The 25096-nt window shown below is 37.9% G+C and overlaps 2 protein-coding genes across 2 annotated transcripts in view; both read right to left on the reverse strand.

Moving 5' to 3' along the window:
• myo7ab (myosin VIIAb) overlaps positions 1 to 13245 on the reverse strand; it is a 58420-nt gene extending 45175 nt beyond the window's left edge. The window contains exons 1-2 of the mRNA XM_017493562.3: positions 12781 to 13245; positions 918 to 979 (exon numbers count right to left, since the gene is read on the reverse strand). Coding sequence (XP_017349051.1) covers positions 918 to 935 — 18 coding nt within the window. The 5' untranslated portion in view covers positions 936 to 979; positions 12781 to 13245. The remainder of the gene's footprint in view (positions 1 to 917; positions 980 to 12780) is intronic.
• Positions 13246 to 19359: 6114 nt separating this feature from the next.
• The window catches only part of capn5b (calpain 5b), a 58609-nt gene continuing 52872 nt past the window's right edge, over positions 19360 to 25096 (reverse strand). The window contains exon 13 of the mRNA XM_017493584.3: positions 19360 to 23969. Within this exon, the coding sequence (XP_017349073.1) occupies positions 23787 to 23969 (183 nt within the window). The 3' untranslated portion in view covers positions 19360 to 23786. The remainder of the gene's footprint in view (positions 23970 to 25096) is intronic.

The raw sequence follows: 25096 nt of genomic DNA on the forward strand, positions 1-25096 counted from the left end.
ATAACAATCCAATCCATTAATAACATAGTATGCACTAATATATTGGAGGACAGGATATAAATGTGTTATACGCTATGTTATTACTATTATTCATTGTTATCTACTTATTTATTCAATGGATTAAAAATGGATTTAGAAAAAAGAAACAATTTATTTAAAAAATTCATGTGTATATTATTTGTTTGTTTGTTTGTTTTCTCATAGTGTTGTATTCTTATATTATCATTTATAAAAGAGGTCAATTCAAATCCTGAAAACATAGGCACACCCTTTAAAGATCATGAGCAACAATTATTATGTAATAATAAGCACAGGCATAAAACACAACATCAATAAGTTACAAGCCAACATCAAAAAAAAAAAAGTTGGGTTTAAAAAAATAATAATAAAATTAAAAAATTCATAGAGCTAAACATAAGTTGAGCTTATGATGTTAACATCAGGAAAAAAAATATATACTATACCAAAAACAACCAAACAACCAACCAAACAAACAAACAAACAAACAAACTAACTAACTAACTAACTAACTAACAATCAAAAACTAAGTGAAACATTCACATGAATATACTGGTTTGTTAAGCTGTGGGCACGACTTAATGATGTTATTTTCACACCTTTCTAAGACGTGAAACACATTAGGAGCCTGTTCCTACATGTTAATAAGTTATGGCCAGAAATTACTCTTATTAAGAAAGGATGTTAACTGTAAAGCTCTGTAAATTTGGAATTTTAAACAAACACTGACAAGGGAAAAAAAACTGAAAATATAAGTATTTTGAATGACAATAAAATGAAATAATTATTAATACCAAATAAATACTGCTAAAACACAGATTTTACATTGAAGTCAATAAATCAGTATCTTAATAGTAAATAATAGTGTGTTTTCCTGACACACAGAGACAGAGTCTTACCTGCTGCAGAATGACCATGTTTCTGTTTTTTACTTCTTGGCATTAGTCACCATGTGAGTGTCCTGAATAAAATAAAGAGCGACACTGACACTTAGGAGAGAGTCCGACTGTAAACACACACAAATGTGGTCCTTATGGAAAAATACACATTTCACATGCGATCGTTTTTCACATGATTATGTGAATCATGTGATGACATCTTCTCTGATTTTAGCATGTTATGCCCTGAAAGTGCACATGTGAGATCATTTGAACTGTCATCACATGGGGAAAAAATTATGTGTGATAAAATGTCCATTGAAAACTGAATTAATCATGTCAGAAATGTTGAACATTTAAACACATACACTAGATACGAAAAATTCAATAATCATGTAATTTTTACACACTGAATGCATAACAGTAACAAGCATAAATTGAACATGAAAATCGAATTAATTGTGTAAGAAAACACATTTTCACGCATGCACTACCTGTGGGGGAAAAAATAACATGGGAATTAAGTAATTCATGTGAGAAATCAAAACATCAAAATAACACATGCAAAACAATACGTGAAATGTCTAAAATTCAAATGTGAAGTTTATGTGACTTTTCTGTAAAGAGGCTAATAATGTACAACTAATTTTACACACTTTACATTATTTTAAGCTAATTAAATTTGTTTGTGATCTACGCATATTTTACTGTTTTAACCCTTTCTCACTATACACTGGCATTCGATTCCACTGGTGGAATGAAAATCGATTTATCGGACATTTTCAATTAATTTAAACAAATTAATTATGTTTGTTATAAGATCAGTCAGGACACTGTTGTGTTTCTGTGTGTAGAGTATCATGGCTCTGTTTAGCTGCTGGTGAGCAGGGCGATGGGAAAGGGGAGGGGTGTGAGCCCCCTGCTGGTCAAAAAATCACACCTCTCCACAATAACACTGGTACAGAGATAAAACGGGCAGCACAAGTAAATCTTTTTGACAGGAAAAAAAAAACTGTATATACAACTGCCACAATAAAATTCTAACATTTAAACTTAGTAGTGTTTACAGTCATATGAGGCATTAACCACTACTGTGGAGTGTGACATCACAAATAAATTCAATGCTGAACCAGGTGGAAATCCCATTTTTTGGTCTCTGGTAAAAAAAAAATAGATTTCTTTAACACAGAGCTAATCTCTAAGTAACATCACATTCATTCCAGGTCTGAAAATTCTTTCCCTTCTGTTTACATGTCTCCGTTAAGGAGACATTTAGGAGAGTGTCAGTGTTGTCCTATTCTTTCATCTAAAGCATCTAATTGCCTGTGATGCACAGTTAACTTAGGCCTATCCACCACATACAGTACATTTGACCTAGCTCACAAGCCTATGACCAAAGGACTGACAGGGACAAATTGCTTGTCAGTGAAGATTCTAATCACATAATTGGATAACAGCCTGTATTTTGGTATCAGAAAGTAGTAAATGGAAGCAAAACACCACAAAGATGCTAATGGCCAGAGTGCTGAGTGCGGACACTGACACTGTAGCACTGACGTGATACTTCCTGGTTGTTACTAAATAAAGGTAATGTGAAGTTTGTCATGGACATCTTAATTGCTCCCATACTCTATGCTAATTAGCTTGCAGATTAGCTCTGTCAAAAATAGCACTGCAGTGCAACACTGAGGCAAAACCTTCCTCTTAATTCAGCCCTTAAACATTACACATTTAGGGGGGAAAATGCTCTTACATGTGTAGCAGTGCAGTAAATATTCAAATTCCCAGAACAAAGCGCTTCTGTCCTAGCTAGGACTGAAACTGTTGTGAAAGTAATGGTTGCTCTGCTTTTAGCCATGACAGGTATTAGAACAGCAGCGAGTCACATGGCCAAGACTGTCAGGAGCTTGTGGCACGAATATCTTCTTTGTTTACAACTCTTAGCATACTTAATGGAAGACATAATTAAAACACACAGCACAAAACAAGTGACCAAATGCCCTTTTTTTAATTTTTTATTTTTAAATGCAATTCTTCTTTTAAGTTGTGTAAATTGAATATGTGTACTGTATGTGAAAGGGTGTATGCTTGTGTACTTGTAGTTGATGTGAGGTTATAAAACAAGAAAAGGACAATAAATATATTGGAGAAAAAAATTGACTAAATGCACTTCTACTCCATTGACCTCTGCACCTACCTCCAAACAAACAGCTATAAAAGCACTATTAGAAGTAATGCCCAGGCCTAATGCTTCACGTAAGTATGATATGATTTGAGGATGGGTAGGTTTCAATCAGCACACGGTAGATTTCCCAGCATGGAGTGTGCTGCTTGCCCCACTACTTTGCCCTTTGTAAGAGTTCTTTGTCATCCATTGTTTTGGCATGTGCCTTTGTTTTGGTTCTAGTCCTTTCTCTGTGCCAGCCCTGCCATTGGTTTGTTTCTCAAATGTGTGCACCTGTTCTGTGTTTAGCCCTTAATTCTGTTTATTTTGCTTCATCCCAATCCGCCTACTATCCATACTAAACATTATCCGAGATTTGAATTAATGTGTCCCAAATTGTAATATATTGAAATGAGTATCCCAAAGGTACCCAGATGGTCTACTATTTCTGGTGGATTTTCGAGGTGTGACTCCACGGACACTTTTTCAGCAAATATTGCCGACAACTCTTTGCGGAAGGGATGTGGAGTTTTGTGATGGTTTGCTTTGCCAAATTCGACCTGCAAACATGGCGGATGAATGTAAAGTCGGTGATGCGTTTTTAGTAGTTAAGTACATTTTAGAGAAGTGTTAATAAAATGTGTAAAATTAATCAAGCAAATGGTAAATTAAATGATATAGTATAAATTATATAGGGAATAATGAATGAAGAAAAGCTGAGATGCAATGAGGAGTTTGTTACAGTGATGGTGTGCATAACTAGGCAACAACGTTCTCTTCCGTCAATTGAGGTGTTAGTATGTCCCAGTACTTGCATACGCTTTTGCTACACACTCAAATGTATGTACTTTTTCTTCACAAAAAGAGTACATACTTTTAGTTCATAGCATAAGTAGGCAAACTGGGACGCACCATTTGTCTCTTTGCAAGCCAAATTTTCCTATTTCCGTCTATGTCTGTTTAAAAAAAAAAATTCTTATACTATGAACTACACTCAATTAATGGACACACTGAGTTTACATACTTGAGTCCTGTTTTCCACTTCTCACCCACTCAATGACAAGTAGAAATTTGACAGTAAAATTACTTTAAGTCCCAGACTTATTGTCACTCTTTATTTAATTTTATCTAGGCACGAAGCAAAGTCAATAATAATATCACAAGCCATAGTGAAGTAATTGGCGGTTTAGTGGACTTTGAGAGAAATAAAATCCGTCCTCTAGCTAGTAAGGAGGTGAAGGCTAATATGTCTAACTGTTTGGAGTCCGAGTCTGAACTTTGGGGACCCCAAACATTGCAAAAAATTTTCTCCAATAATTTGAAGCACTCGACAAAGAAAATACATGACCCAAATTACATGGGGAAGTGTGACATCTGTCACAAATATCATCAATGTTGGGATATATTACAGAAAGCCAGTCCTTGGAGTAGTGAACCCTATGCAATATTTTAAACTATGTGAACCCTAGCTGTGCACATATTGTGCTTGTGTGTATTCTATTAAGGGCACTCTCCCACCATTCATCCATAAACTCTTCACCCAACTCGTGCTCTCAGGCACTTTTAATATCAGCAATAGAATAAACCTCTAAATCCACATGTTGACAATCGATAGTTGAAATGAGTGTTTTTTGAGAGGGGATGAACTCAAGAAACTCTTTCCACACCTGCTTAGTTGGTAAACAAGAGTAATTTAGGAATAGGGAAACAGAACTGTGCCTGGCCTGAAAATAACAGAACAGGTGAGACCTTGGCAGCTCAAATATAGAGGACAGCTCAACATAACTGCAAAAAGTACCATCCTTTTAGAGATCTCAGAAAAATCTTAGTCCTTTACCATAATACACCTGAAGAACAAGATCTGTAATCAATGGAGGAAATAAATGATTCATAAATAATGGCATTAAATAAGAGGCAGAAATAAACTTAAAGTGGTGTCTAAACTGACCCCATATCTTAAGGGTAGAAATGACCAGCTGGATTATCTGTATAACCCAAGGAGTTAATAGGTAAAGAGGCAGTGAATATAGCCTTTAATGAAGTAAATAAACAAAATTTGCCTCCAGACTACACCATGGGACCGCCGGTGAGTTGAACCAGTACGTTAACTTGAATATTGGCTGACCAGTAATATAATTTAAAGTCTGGTATGGACAGCCCCCCCAGCCCCAGCCCCCCCCCCCCCCCCCCCCCCCCCCCCCCCCCCGCACCACCACCACCTTCAAATTTGCATTTTTGGAGTAATACTTCCCGAAATGTGGGCACGTTACCATTCCACAGAAAAGGAGTATTTGGTTGATAGATTTAAAGAAACTATTTGGCAAAAAACAAGGGGATACATTGAAGGGGAATTCATTTTCATTATGTTAATCCTTCCTATTAAAGTTAAGGGAAGATTGCACCAAGTTTGGAAATCAGATTTAATTTCAGCAAGCGAATGGGAGAAATTATCAGAAAAAAAGAGATGATAAGGGTCTGGTGATATTAATGCTGAGATACTAAAAACCAGACCTACTCAGTTTAAATAGAACATCAGACTTTTAAAGACACAGGGCCAGCGCATTGACAGGGTAGCATCTGCTCTTTTAGAGGTTTATTTTATAGCCAGAAAATGAACCAAATTGTTTCAACTTAGATGTGATTGAGGGGATACAGGGGGTTGGATCAGAAACATATAGCAACAAATCATCAGCGTAAAGTGACAATTTAATTTCAATATCTGAACGAGTAATTCCCTGCAATATAGAGGAAGACCTCAAGGCAATTAACAGTGGCTCAATGGCCAAGGTAAACAACAAAGGGGAGAGCGGGCATCCCTGACGCATCCCATGTCCTAATTTAAAGTAACCTCACCGTGTGTCATTAGTGCGTACACTTGCCTGGGGAGAAGTATATAGGAGATGAATACAAGAAATAAAATTATTCACAAACACGAATTTTTGAAGTACAACAAAAAGATATGGACACTCAACTCAATCAAATGCTTTTTCAGCTTTGAGGGCCACAATAACCTCAGGAACAACAGATGAATGCTTGGAATAAATTATATTTAAAAGACATATTTGTGGACATAGTAAAACAGTTGTCTCCCTTTAATAAATCCAGTTTGCTCCTCTGATACAATATCTGGGAGTATCTTTTTGAGACAGCCAGACAACACTTTGGCTAATACCTTGGCATCTGTAAAGAAAGGAGTCAATAAGAGCTGCAAGATGTGGGATCCTTCTCCTTATTTTGAAGTAAAATTATGTAAGGTTGTGACAGTCTCCAGAAAAGAGCCACACTCTAACAGCTCTGTATACACAGTTAAAAGTAGTGGGGCCAGTTAATCCCTTGGTAGGGAAGCCATCTGGGCTTGGAGCTTTATTATTTTTATAATTTTTTTAATTATTATTTTATCATTTACCAGTGTAACCTCTTCTATACTTAAAATGGGCCGTGGTTGGATCTTCCAGCAGGACAATGATCTAAAACATACATAAAAATCAACACAAAAATGGATTACTGACCACAAAATCAAGGTCCTGCCATGGCCATCCCAGTCCTCTGACTTGAAACCCATAGAAAACCTGTGTGGTGAACTGAAGAGGAGAGTCCAACAGCGTGGACCTCGAAATTTGGAGGATCTGGAGAGATTCTATATGGAGGAATGGTCTCAGATCGCTTTCCATGTATTCTCCAACCTCATCAGGCATTATAGGAGAAGGCTCTTATCTGTTATCTTGGCAATGGGAGGTAGCACAGAGTATTGACTATTGGATGGTGGTGTCAACACTCGAGAATTTGAATGATGCAAAGCATGGTCAATTAAGATCAGCAAAAATCAACATACTGTATGACTATTCAATGAGGGAAGAGTTTCAAATAATCTGTTTATGAAACAGTGGTCATCAAAGATAGGTGCGTACACATTCATTAGAGAACAGGATTTTGCATTAACATGCTATAACATACTATAACCTACTATAATCAAATATCTACCATTGTTATCAGCAATCACCAGAAAATTGAACTCTCTTATTAATTAAAACTGCAACCCCTCTGGCCTTAGAGTTAAAATTAGAGTGGAACACCTCAGCCACCCATGAACACCTAAGCCTCAAATGGTCTTGATTTCTTAAGAGAGTCTCTTGTAAAAACAATATCACTTTTAAGTAATTTCAGTATATTGCAAATATCTTGGCTCTCTTAACCGGGTTGCCCTTAACATTCCAGCTCAGACATCTAATGAAAGAACCATAGCAGGGTTACTCACAACGCCAAGAATGTTAGTCATTTATGATACTACTCTGGCCCTAATAGTCACTAAATCATCTCCCAACTCTGCAACGCAGAACAGAATATTTCTGCAATCTCACTGCGTAGTGAAGATAATAATTCAGCTTTGAGGGCAACCTTTTTACCTGACTCCACTGCATGCACAGCTTGCACATCTGAGTTAGTCAAGGAATGAGGAAACGAGGGCGCAGTGAAAATAGCAGGCCGCTGTTGCGATGACGGCACATTATCTCCTTAACTGGATCTACTCTTCATCTTGCAATCCAAGAGGCTTGTTTATAACAAGAACTATTAACCAACACGTATACACTGGGTGGTAAGAATAAATCAACCAAAATACTGAAATATTGTTAGGCACTACAGGAGCATCAAAGTCACGTCCTACTCCATAGCTCCCCTAACCGGAAGACCCCAAATACAAATATGTTATTTGGAATTAACAGATAATGTGTTCTCAACTAATATAAATCCGATTTTTTTTTAAAGAAAGCTTGCCCATATGGGCAAGTTCATCACAGTGCATCTGATTGAGACTAGTTAGAGCAGCATGTTTTTCCATCCATTTTCAGTAATGCTTATTCTACACAGGGTCACAGGGAGCCTGGAACCTATCCAAGGGGACTTGGGGCACAAAGCAGGGGACACCCTGGATGGGGTGCCAACCCATCGCAGGACAAAACCGCACACACATTCACACTCTATGGACAATTTGGAAATGCCATTGTCAAATACAACACATGTCTTTGGACTGGAGCAGGAAACCGGAATACCCGGAGGAAACCCCCAAAGCATAGGGAGAACTCCATGCACACAGGGTGGAGGTGGGATTTGAACCCCCAACCCTGGAGGTGTAAGGGCCACCATGCCAGTAGGGTACGTTTATATATATATATTTTAAAACCCTTCTGGTTTTGTCCATGCCCACTTTAAAATCCAAATACAGATATTTGGAGCACTAAACAGATACAGATACAAACAGTAGCAATGAGTTAAATCCCTACTGTATACCCACAGTACATGAACCTGAAAAATGTTGACTAGTCATTGTGACTTTTTTCTACATGTTCTATGTCTAATGTTCTGTAATTTTACCAGCAACATCACATCTCTCACAATACAGATCAGCTGGTCTGAGGTCTTTAGGGCTTAGTCACATTCCTAGGGATAAAGCTGCTGCAAATTATGCAGACCTCTAATTTACATATTTCTGTTTAATCATTTCCCTATTCGGCACGGTGCTCTCATTCATCTTTGTCTTTTAGCAGGTTACCAGAGCAACCTTCTATCTCACAGGAAAACAGTGTTAACAGTACTGCAAGCTGTTCAACTTAGATTTCACTGAATGTAGTGCAAAAAAGCTGAGTACACTGACTGTAAGGCAAAGAGCACTTTTAGACATAGGCTGAGACATATGTCATATAATGTGTGGTCTTTATAGTGTGCCTAGTAAGAAGATTATCTTGAGCCCTAGTTGAGATTAGGCATTGCGCTTTTTTTTTTTATTAATCTGATATTTACAGAATGGGAGGCGCAGTGGTTCAATCCATCCATTTTCCTACACAGGGTCATGGGGACTGCCTGGAGCCTATCTCAGGGAACTCTGGGAACAAGGTGAGGGACAGGATTCACACACTACAACAATTTAAAGATGCCAATCAACCTACAACGCATGTCTTTGGACTAGGGGAGGAAACTGGAGTTTCCAATGTACAGTGAGAACATGCAAACTCCATGCACACAGGGTGGTGGTGGGGTTTGAGCCCCCAACACTGGAGATGCGAGGCATACCTGGACTGTGCTGATATTTATAATGCTACACTGGATATAAAAAAATTTTTTTACACACCTCCAGGAGTTTAAAGTTGAGAATCCCCACAGTATAGAAACAAGAAAAATCTACTAACAGCAAAAGTTAGTATTGACTACATGCTACAGAAGAACTTAAAAGTAGGATAAGGGTTAGATGATGAAATTCACTGCCTGGCTTGTGTTTTATAACAGTAATTTTGTAACCAAAGATCTGACACATATAAGCAGATTTACTAAACTAAACCTCAAGAGTTCCTGAGCTCTTTCATAAAAAACAAACAAACATTTGAACAAATGCCACCAACATTTCCCATGCTTTTCTAGGATTTTCTTATAACAGGGTTCCCACACATCTTTAAAAACCTGGAAAACCTAGCAATGACCTGAAAAAGTATAAAGCTCTAAGATAACACATGCATTCTAAGTACAACCCTTAGAGCACAGTGCTGTTGAATTCTCTATTCTGATTGGTCTGAAGATGTTGATTAATTCTCTATTATAGCAGCTCTGGCAGTAGTGCCAGTTCTACTTCAAATCACAAGTTTATATTAATGCATTCTTCCTAAAAGGTTATTGTTTCTATAATAACAGCTTACATGGGACTTGTTTGGCGGAGTGGCCACATAATCTCAGGCTAATAATAAATAGAGTAAAAAATGTGTTCTTATTTAACAAAGAAATATGTGTGCAATTGTTGATATGGTGAAGTTTCCTCTACGGAGACAAGGCATAGATTTCCAATGTGCTTCAGTGTCAAATTGATCACATATTGTTTTCATAGATTGAATCCTCAAAAGTTGTACCAAAAAATGTACAAGTTGTACCAGTCTCCATACATAAGGGGAATTAATAAGACTGTGCATTATGGCTGACTCTGACTCCAACTTCCTTCCAAGCTTGAATTTGCAAGGAAATTCATTTCATTGTACACATAAGGACAAGGTCTGTGTTACCCATTGACACCAATAAAGTCCCAGTGACCATTTATTAATTTTTTTACTTGGAGTATGTGGAATTATTTGATTTTCCTTTACTTTCTCTTATGCTTAAAATCTGATTTATTCTCAGGGTGCTGATTCGTATTAATTGTGAGTGTATTCTGTAACAGGGTGTTCTGACCTGATATGTCATGCTATAAGATACAGTAAGTGTACATAAGCAGATAGATAAGTGGTACACATTGTCATGTGAAGACCCTTTTATCATACAATGTGCGACACCTCTTTGAACACGTTATCGCATAAATGACCTAAAAACCTGTTATATATTGGCTTTCACACACACACAGTAAAGGAGACAAGTTGCAAGAGCGAAACTGAACTCCGACTACACTCCTGTATTTCTCCATCTGAAGAACTTCTGCAAATAAGATTCATCTGCTATGAAGATCCTGTCTCCAGATTTATCCTTCCACCCTTTGCGTCTGATTGAAGTGTTATTATGGTGTAAAAGACAACAAGTATTTGAGTCTGTTCTGAGTTGGCTCTGGTTTGCCTTGATCTAGCTCCTAACATACATCCCATTTGATCTATATGAACATGTCATGTACAGTGTGATACGATTACAACAACCATCCCTCCTAAATTCTCAGATAGTGATGACTGAGGATCTGACCAAAATTGTTTAGACCATACATTTTCTACATTTTCACCTGCTTTAAAAATTTTCTGCATTTACGGAAGTGTACTCTTAATTTTCATTACGCCATCATACATCAAAGGAAATCTTTCTTTAATTCATTACATTTTATTTATACAACAGCCCTATAGTTTCCTAAGTCTAATAGGTCAGAAGGTGTTGATTAATTTTCTCTAATAGCAGCTCTGACAGTACTGCTGTGCACCTACAAATCACAGGATCAATGCCTTCATTATACACCGATCATTATAAGACCATAACCTTAAAGCCACCTGCCTAATATTGTGTAGGTCCCCCTTGTGCTGCTAAAGCAGCTTTGACCTGTTGAGGCATGGACTCCACAAGACCTCTGAAGGTGTGCTGTGGTATCTGTCACCAAGACATTAGCAGCAGCTCCTTTAAGTCCTGTAAGTTGCAAGGTGGGGCCTCCATGGATCGGACTTGTTTGTCCAGCACATCCCACAAAAGCATGATCGGATTGAGATCTGGGGAATTTGGAGGCCAAATCAACACCTTGATGTCTTTGTCATGATCCTCAAACCATTCCTGAACAGTTTGTGCAGTGTGTACTTGGTCTGCAACAATGTTTAGGTAGGTGGTACATGTCAAAGTAACATTCGCATGAAAACCAGGACACAAGGTTTCCCAGAAGGAACACTGTCCAGAACATCACACTTTCCCTGCTGGCTTGCCTTCTTCCCATAGTGCATCCCAGTGCCATCTCTTCCCCAAGGTAATTGACGCACACACGCCCGGCCGACCACAGGATGTAAAAGAACACATGATTCATGAGACCAGGCCACTTTCCTACATTGCTCCATGGTCCAGTTCTGATGCTCACATGCCCATTGTAGGTGTGTTCAGCAGTGGACAGGTGTCAGCACGGGCACTCTGCAGCTATGAAACCCCATATGTAGCAAGCTGTGATGCACTGTGTGTTCTGACACCTTTCTATCATAGCCAGCATTAACCTTTTCAGTAATGTGCTAGAGTAGATCTTCTATGGGATCATGCCAGAGGCTCCTAGCCTTCGCTCCTCGTGCACATCAGTGAGCCTTAGGTGGCCATGACCCTGTTGCTGGTTCACCAGTTGTTCTTCCTTGGACAACTTTTGGTAGGTACTAATCACTGCATACCACTGCAAGACCTGCTGTTTTGGATATGCTCTGACCCTGTCATCTAGCCACCACAACTTGGCCTTTGTCAAAGTCGCTCAAGATTCTTACACCTGCCCATTTTGCCTGCTTCCAACACGTCAACTTCTAGAACTGACTGTTCACTTGCTGCCTAATATATCCCACCCGTTGACAGGTGCCATTGTAACGAGAGAATCAATGTTATTCACTTCACCTGTCATGGCTGATCGGTGTATTTTAATTTGTTAAATCACAACACGTTTTTATTTGCTTGTTACTAGTTTATTATTAATTTATTAGTTTATTATTATTATTATTACTGTGTGAATTGTTACTATTGAACCGATAATGTATTAGAACAAGTGCATTCATACAAACTTGTGATTTGTGGCTTCTGTTATAGAAAATTAATCAGCATCTTCAGATTCAAGATTTCAACAGCACTTTGGTGTAAGATCTAGAGAGTAGCTATGACTTCCCTCTGATTTTATTTGTTATATGATATACAGTACGTGATGAAAAAGGACATTTTTAATGTCAGTGACTTAATAGCCCAATATTACACTTGTCCCACATTAATACTTAAAAATGGTATTCAACAGTTTTCTCACTTTCCACTTGTTTTTTATTCTATACATTTTTGTATTTCCCAGGATGTGGACACTCTGATCATATATGTCAGTGTGATCAAACAAATCAACAAAAATACATTAAACTCATCATTTAAGCCTGGTGAAGGGCCTGTAATTGAGGCCTGTTGTGGAGAATACAAAATAGCAGTAAGAGGCTTTGAGTAAAGCCTCAGTAGAACATGTGGTGCTCTAGGCAGCTTAAATCATGCTGCTGAATGCTTACTTACCTCTCAAAATGACAAATTCACTTCTCTACTCTTCTCTTCACTCCATTTCTTTCTTTTGTCCTATCTCTCTGGAAACACTTGAGGTAAGTCCACAGGTGCATGCACAGGAGGAACACAAACTCAGGAGCAAAATTCAGTAGCTGTACACTCATACATCAAACTTCTATTCTGCCCTATATGGTATACACATCTAATACACACATAATTCCTCGTCGTTGTTTTTCTTCTCTTTCTCTGAGTTTATATGAAGAGCTGAACCTGCTACCTGTTGCTGAGTGGTGCTGGATCCGGGAGCAGCAGTAGAGCAGTGAAACGCTCAGCACGTCACTTAGCCCCACTCATGATCCTGATTAAAGGAGGGAGGGCTTAAAGTGCACGCGGAGCCGCGAGATTGAACAGCTGATACAAAGGTCTACTGGTCAGTACACCACACTGTTGTGGTCACGTCTCGTGCCCGGTGCTTCCTCTCTCTCTCTCCCTTTCTCTTTCTCGCTCTCCCTCTCAGATTGTGCATGGGAAAAGGTCAGTGTTTTTCCATCTAAAAATGGAAGCTGGGTGTGACTGATATTATCAATGAATAGTTTGTTTAGGGAAGTGACAGAACAACGTCACACAATACACAACATTACAGAATTAGAAAGTGAAGTGAATAATTACAAAATACTGAAAAAGCTTCTGTTGAATACTCAGTTTTGATTGGGGAAAAAGGTTAAACCTGTTATTGTTTCTATAATAAACAACTCACACAGGGACTTGTATGGTAGATTCTCACTAATATTAAAACAGATTAAAAACATTGACATGCATACAGTCCTCTCTGAAAGTAGTGGCAAGGCCACTTCATTTGATTTTGCTATACATTGAGGACATTTAGGTCTGAGATCAAAAGATGAATATGAGACGATAGATCAGAATTTCATTACTAATTTCCTGATATTTACATCTAGATTTGTTTAACAGTTTAGGAACGTCTTTGGTGGCAGACCAACCAATTTTTAGCATAGCAAAAATATTGGAACAGATTGTCTTAAATCCAATCCCGAGCCATTTTTGTGCAGTGGATATATTAAGGGACACAGGACCGCCACAGACACTCAAATCAAAACACGACACTGACAAGACAGCTTTGTGGAATATTTTGTGTTACGTAAGGCACTTTTGTTCTTGATTATGTTGTGCAGTTAATGTTAGTTTATTGTAAGTAAGCCTACTGCATGAAATATAGCTTCATTTTTGAAATGCTTTTGGGCACATGTGCTTTCTAGAGATTCTGGAAGCACTTTTACAGTACATGTCTGTAATTTCGGGCACTGTGACCTTTAGCGTGCCTCCTGACTTGACAGATCACTTCATCTTTATTATTCCGGCACCTGCAGGTTTACAAATTGAGCACTGGTTTTGTGTAAGGAGACATTTATTTAACATTAATGGAAGGAAACTCCAGTGTCAGTGCTTTGTAACAGTCAGTAAGTTTTCCACAACAAGAACAAAGGAGTTTGTGTTTTCTAGTTTCTCAGGAATATGGCAAGCTACATTTTTGTCTTATTAGCTTTCAAAAAAGAGAGAGAGAGAGAGAGAGAGACTGCTGAGGGAATGACTTTATAGCTGCTATAATTTAAGTGATAAGAGGCCGGTGTTTCGCCAAAACATTCCACAACATTAAAGGTAACCATGAATGGATAAAAGTTATGATGTGTCATTCTTTAAGAAATTAAGTTTTTTAGTATTGGCAAATTAATCTGGTGTCAACAAGAGGAATAATAAATTTCGGGAGGTGCTGTTATTGAAAATTTGATATTGAAATATTAGTTTCCTATAACAGCAAACCCCAAGTGTTTTATTATTTTCTTATTGAGCTACAAATTACAGAATTGTGGTTTATAGATGCTTATAGATTAAAGGGATTTTTTTCAGGCACTAAACTATACATATTGAGCTACACTATACAGAAAATCCTTTACCTAATTGCTCTTTGTTGTTCTGTCAATGACATGTATCTGAAAATTATTATTATTATTATTATTATTATTATTATTATTATTATTATTATTATTATTATTATTATTATTATTTTCATTTTGCCATTCTGTACTGGTAAGTTATTCACAGCAGACAGTTTGAGGAGTACTAAGGAGGCTAGAGAGGGGGAAATGAGGTCATGCTGGATTAAAGCTAGACATTATGGTGTGTTGATGGTAACTAGAGACATAAATAATGTAGATTCGAGGAACAAACAAGTTTGGTGATAAATCAAATTTACAGTTTTCCCTTTACCCCCTCCTAGCTACTTTAGTCTCGTAGCTTTAGTGCTACATGTGTGCTAAGGGAGAAACCATTTATATTAAGGGATCCTTACTATAAAGTGTTACCAGTGAACATAAGTGCAATGTATTGAGGAAATATAGAAAAAAATGACCAAAAATTAGATTTTTAATGTTTTATTTCAAAGTCATGCCACAAGTTGACATAAAATACAAAATAGAGAAAATAAATACTTCGAGAGTAAATATAAAATAACCACAGTGTAACCCAGGAAACACAAGAATAAATAAACCACACATAGGAACGTACATAAGATACAGCTTTCTCAATGCATACAATCGATAAAGGTAGACTATTATTTAGTTTAACACAAAGATTCGAAAGACAGATATAAAAGATTAAACAAAGGGGTAGAAAATGTTGCTAAAAGAGACTTGTTATAAAGTTCTCAGCGTCTGCTACCATATATAGAATGTCATCATGCAAGTTTATATCAGTGCCGCTTTCGAGTTCAACGTCGGCGGAAAAAATACAAGAGTATCTCAAGCTCGTTTTCTGGATGTCCGATTTGTTAGAAATAAAACAAATTATAATAAAGACAGAGGAAGAAGAAGAAGAGGAAGAAGAAGAAGAAGAAGAAGAAGACATCACACTCTCTACAAGCATTCTATGAATCTTAAGGCGATGCCGCTCCGTGAAGCTTTGAGAATTCAGACATGGCACATTTCACCATTCGTGATGGTTTTTGTCCAAGCGGAGCTTCCAGTTAGTCACAGTACATGCAGCAATGCACGCCAGTGAGTTAGCGCATCCGAGACAGAAAGAAAGACAAAGAGCCGATATAGTAGTGCCGTTCTTCAGAGTAGTGATATTAAAGTTTGAAATAATCACAGTATGACAACCTAGTCTAAAAATAACTCAGTTTCATCATGTCACTGTATTAATTCCCTATTTAAAAACCTGGGGTGAAATTTATTACCATTTCTCTGTAAAAAAAATCCTTGTATTTTCTATACATCTAAAAGCCAGAACGAAACAACAAGATCGAATCCTCTAACTGTTCTTAGAAATATGCTTTTTTTTTTAGAATGACTTTTTCGTAAAATCTCTTTCATTGTCAGGTTGTTGTTAGAAGCTAAAAGAGAGAGTGGTTGTAAGGAAAGGAAAAAGGGGAAAAATCTATGCACAGACACACACAAAAATGCAGCACTGCTTAGCCGCAATAGAGTGCTGCAGGAATGAGTCCTAAAACCCGGAAATGAGTTAGCATTTTAGCACTTCTGGTCCCATCGTCCCGAAGTCAGGGTTTTTTTTTTAAATGGGTTTTTGGTTAAATGCCTGAAATAAGGTCTGTGGTTAGCTCAAGATCATTTTCATGTTTTATTCTATGACATAAAATACACCAGTAATACCCACTCCTGATTTTGTTAAGATTTTACATGTCTTGTAAAAGGCGGTTGCTAACAAGCGACTAAATGGGACTGCAGAGGTTGTCGGGGACATTAGACATCATCATGCCGAACAGGAAAACTTCTCTACTACAGCCTCGTTGTGTTTATACTCACACTTTTCCAAACTATTCCAAGTCAAACTTTCCAACTAGATTTAGCAATTTATAGTGTTTTCCAATTGTAGTGTTTATTTATTTATTTTTATTGTAGTGCTACAAAGCTTGGTGACGTTGAAGTCATGCGACCGCGGTGTAGTTCATTTATAGCCTAACTTGACCTTTTTACCTCTGGCGATTGTATTTATCCTTCAAAATTCATAAAAACTTGTGTTCATTTGTGAAGATTATCTTGCTGAACAAAACGTGTAAGAATCATAAACATCCATTGGTCACAGAGCTTATTTTCTGCATGAATCTAAAAGCCAATGGAAAAATCCTCTTGGATTTTTGTCGAGGGAACCAGGTTGATGCTTACTTCTGGGTTGGCCTACAAAAATACATCATCCCTGCAGCACTCTAAGTCTTATGTGCATTTGATAGTGGTAGTGTATGATAAAGTTAGGAACATGCTAGGAGTGACAGCAGAGGTAGCAATGTAACGTGTTTACAGCAGTAGCGGATTACGCAGCCAAAGGGTTTTTAGTGCATCTGTGTCCTATGCATGGAGAAAAGGAGGTCGCTGGAGTCCAGAGGGAGTGTGATGAGAAACACTGGAGTAAGGATCTTGATTGGGTTAAAAAAAATATGTGTCTACATTTATAGCATTTTAATCAGCTTTTTGAAAAACCACGAAAACTTACCAACTTTAATCAGAAGCGAACATAAACACCCAGAAACTGCAATCCGCCTTCGTCGAAATGTGTCTTAGTGAGCGCTTAAAAAGTTTATTTTTATTTCAAAGTTACAAACTGCTGAAAAGTTTCATCACACACATTAATGCAGATTAATATCTTCATGAAATTGTACTGTGCTATTATAAACATCCATGAAACTGGATGTCCAGCAGGCCATTTTGAAAGATATCAGTTACCGCCACTAACATACACTCATGCCTGGCTGAAGCTGAGCAATCAGCATACACAAGTTCCCGTCAATGTCCACCACTGAAAAGCACATGCAGCATAAGCTCAGACCTGCATGTGCAAGCAGCAGCAACGCCCATATCGTCACAGCACGAGTCTCATTTGAGCGTGGAACATTGTAGAACAGTCGGCGTACATGTGTGGCTGTAAACCTGCCTCTGCAATACGGACATGCACAGACTTAAACTGAGTGTTGTGTTAATAAATGTGCATTCCTAAATATGTTTGGCAAGACTGAAACGTTGTGGTAAAAAAAAAATTTAAAAATCCATTGTGTTTGTTTTACAGACTGAATTTTGGAAAAAGACATACAGAGGCTTCAATTAAAAACAAAAAATAACATTCGTAACTCATATTAGAGTGGCACATTAATCACTTTCAAGGCATTTACACAAAACAAATTCAACCTGCAAATTTTAAAGAGAAAGAAAAGTGTTTAAATGTTCCTGCTGAATAAACACAGCGTGACGTGGATGTTGAATGTGTGATTATTGTATTCTCCGGACTATAAGACACGCTTTTTTTGCCCTCCAGCCCCATTTTACTGTATAAATGAATCCCAACCATACAGAATTATTTCTCTTTTAACATTAAGCTCTGTATTTAAATCTGCACAATTATAGTTTGGTCATTTATTGGATCCAGAGAGATTAAATTGAAAAAAAAATATGTATTTAAGAACTTTACACCCACACAACACCTTTTTTTTTTTTAATTAAAATTGCCATGGAATTCAAGTTGACATTAATTAAAGGGTCTACTTTTATTGTTTCTGAGTTATTAAAGTTTGGATTAAACCCATTCAATTCAAGTGATTAGTGAAACTGGCTAATAACAATGTTGTCAGAAATAAATCTAATATAGTGTGGCTCAGGTGGTAGAGCGGGTTGTCCACTAATCGTAGGGTTGGTGGTTCGATTCCCAGCCCACATGACTCCACATGCCGAAGTGTCCTTGGGCAAGAACCCCAAGTTGTTCCCGATGGCAAGTTAGCGCCTTGGTGTGTGAGTGTGTGTGAATGGGTGAATGAGAAACAGTGTAAAGTGCTTTGGAACTGCTAAGGTTAAAAAAAAAGCGTTATATAAAAGTGCAGACCATTTAATAATGGTGGGTTATTATTTCCAGCACTGTAACAAAAAAATATTTTTTTTAAATCACAGAGTCTCTGAGTATGTATCACAGACCCAACTGTGAGAACCATGGCGCTAGCAAAAAAAAAGCTATTTAAAGTTATGTCCACAATGTGACGATATAATTTTTGCACTGGCCAAATTGCAATATACCATGTGTAACAGTTTCAAACTGTCTTGTTGATACCTCAGTTGTCATGGCTAAAAAAATTAAAAATTGTATCCAAACTTACAACTTACAGTCTCCATTCTGTGTAAAATGATACGTTTGCAAAGCCTGATGTTTTCTCACAGAATCAGGCTGACTTACAGAATATTTTTCTCTCCATGGGTTGAGTCTGGGACATTATGCCTGTGTTGTAAGGTTTGGAAGCGTAAAAGCTTAAGGCTTAAGGGTTGTTACTGGTTTTTAAATGAATATAGTAGAATTATAGCCTATAATGTAGGTATGTGTTTATGATTAAATAAACAGCTGAAATAATGTAACTAGTAACTTGTAAATGTATATAAAATACATTCTAAAATAGGGGAATACTTATACTGTGTTGTATAATAGCAAAGTGGTTTACTCATTGTCCTAGCTCTTTATTAATGACAATACATCTAATAATGCAAGACCGTTTTAGGACCGCAATGAAAAAAAAATGTTTTGGAAAACTGCACTGTTTTAATACTGCTTCGTTAAAATAATAATAATAATAATAATAATAATAATAATATTAATAATAATAATAAATATGAACCGTATTCATCATTTTGGAGTTGAATATAGGGTTTAGGAGGGTCTGAGTATTGGAATTAATTTAGTTACACATACTTGGCAACCCTGATGCTAGTGCTGCGACATGCTAAACCGCTTAAACATTATTGCTAAAAGACTAAAGAGAGAGTCACATAGATGTTACTGGCCTTATCTGTATTTAAAGCTACAACGACGGTACGCATCAGACCTGTGTAGGACAGTGCTACAGTTAGCTTTGTACTAGCATAACATAAAAAAAAAACAATAGGTACCAGAGGAATCGAATATTATCACAACAGAAGTGATATGACAAGCTTATACAATAAATTATGAGGTTTAAGCAATAAAGAGTAAGCTAGACAACTAAGATGAAGACCAAGCTAGACAACAGTGGCAGAGGTTCTGAGGTGCCATTTTAGGTTAAAAAAAATACCAGGTACATTAAGATGAATTTAATTAATGCAATTTTTTTTTTCTTAAAGCAGAAAAAAATCTTTGTGTCTTGCACTCTGGGGTGATTTACAAAAAACTTAATGTTTTCTAATTCTCAGGCTAAAATAACAGGACAGATAAGCCATCTTCTCTTGATACATATTTTAACATATGATGTCAGTAAGACCTTCCAATTTACTATGCACTAACAAATACTGAATGAATAAAGTTACATTATCTCTAGCTGTCTGGTTGCAACTTATCTGTATGGCACTTCCTGCTTAAACTAGTGAGCTAACCGACCCGACCCCCATCTCCCATCACGTTCGCCTTCAGACTAAGGGATGTATCCAGAGTTGGCTATTTAAGTCCAAAATTCAATGTCAATATTTATGTGTATTCAGATTTCAGTTACACAAGTACTTAGCTCAAATTTCCTGGACTCCCTATTCAGATTATTAAATAACTTGCATGTATTTTATTCCTCTAAACTTGTCAGATTTTACTTGAGTAGGTTAACCTAAGATGGGGTTATCAATATCATTTAGACCACCTCCGTTAGATACAAGAGCTTCCCTGCAGATTTGGTTTAATTTTACAATATGGCCCTCAGTTTATAAAATAGCACTTGATCCAGCACATATTCTTGTTATTAAAAAAAACAAACCTTAATATAGCCACAAGATATTAAATCGAGATCATGTGCAACTCCAACACATCTCTCTAGTCTGTAGGTATTTAGGGTACTTGGAAGGTAGCCCCATCCAGAGCACCTTACAGTTATCTCATTTAAACAACTGAGCAGTTGAGGGTTAAGAGCCTTGCTCAAGGGCCCAGCAGTGGCAGCCTGCCAGTGCTGGGATTTGAACTCCGATCATAAGTCTTAACCACTGAGCTACCACTTCCGTCCACAGGTACCAATAACATCTGAATTCTGATGTTGCATATTCCTCACTACGCATGCGTCACTCAACTCTGAATACAGCCCTAAAGCAGAAGATCACTACGTCTTGAAGTTTTCATGCCCGTATTTACTACAGGCCACAATGAAGAGGCTAAATGAATGAGTGACAGCTAGTTGCAGCGCTGCAGAACAAAACCACTCCTCGGAAAAACCTCTGTTTGAACACCGAAGAACTATGCAATGATCAATGTGTGTCTAAAAATTTACATTCAAGTTTCTAGTGTTGTTTTTTCATAAATGGCTTGCTGTAATTACTTAATTAGGGCTGCACTGATCAGCTACTGAGCATCAATATGAGGACAGCTATTTGCCTAAAATGCTGGAATGGTATTAAATTTGATTTTGCGATTCAAACCAGTGTCTTATTTTGTGCTGTGAATGCATGTGTTATTGATTCTTTCACGTGAATATAGAATACAAATCATCATCTTGTCTGTTTGTTAAAAGTTTGCAAAAATACATCTCAGATACTCAGAACTTTAATATCAGGGTAATATTGACAAGTATTGGGGGTGACAAATTAAAGGAAAGTCCAGCATAAATGGTCTTAGTAAGGTGTTGGGTCACCAGAACAGCTTCATTGAGTCATAGATTCTACAAGCTTCTGGAACTTTACTGGAGCGATGAGCACCATTCGTCCAAAAGCTATTGGCTAAGTTGGTGTTTTGATGATGATGGTAGAGCGCTGTCGAACACGACACTCCAAAAACTCCCACAGATGTTCAACAGGGTTGAGATCTGGTGACTATGAAAGCCATAGCATATGATTGACATAATTTTCATCCTCATCAAACCATTTAGTGAACTCTTGTGCCCTGCAGAAGGGGATGAGGTAATCCTGGAAGAGACCACTTTCATAACGATCGAAATAGTTTATCATAGGATAAAGATGATCAATCAGATTAAGTTTGTATTGAATTGCAGTGACTTTTCTTTCTAAGGCAACAGGTGGAGCCAAACCATGCCTGCAAAATATTTTTTTTCCTTTCATTTGTCACCAGTCTGTACATTATAGTTAAAGGTGCTGTTTGGAATGTTTAGTTTTAATAGACTTTATCATATACACGCATATGATACAATATGTAATCGATGGATCCAAGTAGTTGCCTTGATTTAGTCTTTTTCTGGCAGTGAAATTAGCCCCGTCCCCTACTGAAGCAGAGGTGCTCAGCTCTGTCCCTTTTCCATAAATCTCAATTCATAAATCCTATGTATTTTTAGCAGAAGGGCTTGGGGTTGATTAAGGGAAGGGGACAGCTTGTCAATGTCCCTAATGCAATTGCAATTCAGAGGCAGCAGAGGGCTCTAAACATTACTAACTGCTCATTAAATATTAAGCTAGCTAGCATTATGCAAGTTAGCTAGCTAGGTAAAGTGTTGGTGAGGTAGCAACCGTTAATATTGGGTGAAAAATAAAAAATAAAAATAGGAGGCATTCTGTTGTTACATAGTTACTGTCTGCTTAAAATTACACATACTGTATTGACTAACTTAAAAGCCAACATTTATATCTGTACTTTACTTTTTTAAAGAGCAGTCTACTTCTGTCCAAGCAGGAGCTTCTTTCACCCAGTCTGGGTCTTCACATTATTTGTGTCTGGGACTGCAGCTAGAAACACAAAGCATATCATACTGTTCCATTATCTGATTATCTGACTGTAAATACAGCAACTATAACACTCGTCTTTTTGTGTAAAAAAAAAAAAGAAAGAAAAGAAAAGAAAGGCAACGCATTTTAAGACGACATAGGAAATTGTGCATAAATGAAACCAAAAATGCGACAAAAATGACCCCTTTCAAGTAATGAAAAAAGTGACAACTTATTTTTAAATATATGGTTTGAAAAACAATTCAAAACCATTTCCACAATATCACAAGCAACTAAAATGCTAGCAACACATAAGCTGGTAATGGTAGTTATATAAATAGCTTTGTAGTAGTTCATACTAAAAGGGCACATCAGCAATTAGAAAGGACAGTAAAGAGTCTGTGGTTCCTAGAGTATTAGTACAGCACCCCCTGGTGGAGTGGAAGAACAGTTCTATTAGGACTCGCATAATGGCACATGCTGTTTGGCAAGAGCTGAAGAGACCCAGCAGTCTGTCACGTCATGTCACAGTCTCATGAATGAGGTATACAGCAAAGTGTGTATACACATGTCCATCTCCTAAAGATTGCTCTCGACTCTAAATCACTGCTGGAATTTATGTAGTTTGTTTACACATGCATGACCTTTCAAGGGTCGTCTGAGGGGGTTTATTTGGGATTAGCATACGCACACACATGCACGCACACACACACACACACACACACACACACACATAAGCTTTTGAAACTGTCATGGTAGTTACTATGGAGATGGAGGCTGGGTGGGCTATTGGTCCCTGGAGGCGGCTGGTTGTGGCTGAACTCTGTGCTCCTGCTTCTTGGTATTGTTGCAAAGCTACACCAAGCATGCTTCTGCACATCCAAAGAGCATTCAGTGTAAATATTTTTGAAGAATCCACACAATTCAGAGGCACTCGAGTCAACCTCATTGTTGTTCAGAAAGCAGGTCGAGTGGGTCATGTGCTGTCCAAGGCATCCATAAATGGTTTCTTCCATAAATGATCTTCAGCAAGGTGAGTTAGTAATGCAAGTCTGAACTGGTGGGAATACCATGAGGGAGCACAAGAGTGATGGCGAGAATTGATTTTTGTTGAGGTAAGCTGGCAACCGGAAACTGTGCGGCTGATCGCAAGACGAAGACTCCGCAAAGGTCCCAATACCAAACTGACCTCAGCCGCTCATGCACGACTAATGTGTAGCCCTTATGAATACTATGCGAGCGCTGAAAAATGATATGGGTAATCAGTAAGGGATGATTTATACCTTGATCACAGGCCATCGAGAAAGAAGGAAGGAGATGGTAAAGGGCAGGGGTGAGGTCGTGTTCATTAAGCTGTCAAATGTTGGTCAACGTGGTGCAGGTGATCAGGCGAACGGTCAGCATGCCGGGGAGGTCGTTGTTTTGGCGGCTGCCTTTGTCTCTCAGGTGGACAATGTGCTGCTCCTGTCGGTCATTCGGGTCACTGAAGAGGGTCACCTGACCCAGGAATGTGTCTACAATTACATTCTTATTGTAGATCTAACATCATCATGGGCCAATCAGAGGAAGATGTTAAAGCAAAAGAGAGAAGTAGATCAGAAGTGAAAGCCAAGAGTAAGGGTACGTATCCACTTGCAAGTTTGCCATGCCGCGGCCGATTTATTTCAATAAAGAGCTTGCGTGGTGCTTGGAGATTGGGATGCAGTAAAATCTCACTCACTACATGGCTATGTCAGGACCATCAAGACCAGGGGTGGGCAATCTTATCCAGAGAGGGCCGGTGTGGGTGCAGGTTTTCATTCCAACCAAGCAGAAGCCACACCTGAATCTATTGAAAGCCAAGATCAACTGATTAAACAGGTGGAATCAGGTGTGGCTCCTGCTTGGTTGGAAGGAAAACCCGCACCCACACCGGCAATCTTATCTTTCCGGATAAGATTGCCCACCCCTGATCAAGACCATTAAATTGTGAAGCTAATCCACCCTGACTTCATAGACTGATCAAATAGCTCACAGGTTCCCAGCCCTGGTCCTGGAGTACCTCCTGTCCTACACATATTAGTGTTTTCTGTTCTCTAACACACCTGATCCAATTAATCTAATTAAAGTCCATCCTCAGTTGAAGTGGGTGTGGTAGAACAGGGGAACCACTAAAATGTGCATGACAGGGGTTCTTCAGGACTGGGGTTAGAAAGCTGAAAAATCCAGCTTATACCAGATACCAGCTGCCAAAACCCAGGCTGAGATGGTCTAGCTGGAAGACCTTCTTGCATGTTGTTTCCTGGTATGTTATTTTTCAGCTTCCTTATTACATGAATAAATTGATCAATAAAAGTTGGAGATTTTCTAATTTCCTTACTGTTGTCTTATTTTCTTAATAATCGACAATGTAGCATTAGCAGTGATAATTCACAAGCTCTTTCCTTACTACTAGATTGACCAACTTGGCAAGAGTTATGGCCAAGACCAAGCTGGATCTTTTTTATATCAGAGATCGGCACTATAGTATGCTGCTTTCTTTAAGGTGCTGTGGTATCATCTATGTCGTACTGAAATTAATCTAAACCATTTTTGACTCTTAAAAAGGGGTAAAAGTTTAGCTTATGCTAGCTGGTTGAAGTTCTGTTAGCTTGCTTTTAAATATGCTATAAAGGGTTGTGAGTAAA

The sequence above is a fragment of the Ictalurus punctatus genome, chromosome 18 (assembly GCF_001660625.3).
Source record: "Ictalurus punctatus breed USDA103 chromosome 18, Coco_2.0, whole genome shotgun sequence".
Taxonomy (NCBI): domain Eukaryota; kingdom Metazoa; phylum Chordata; class Actinopteri; order Siluriformes; family Ictaluridae; genus Ictalurus; species Ictalurus punctatus.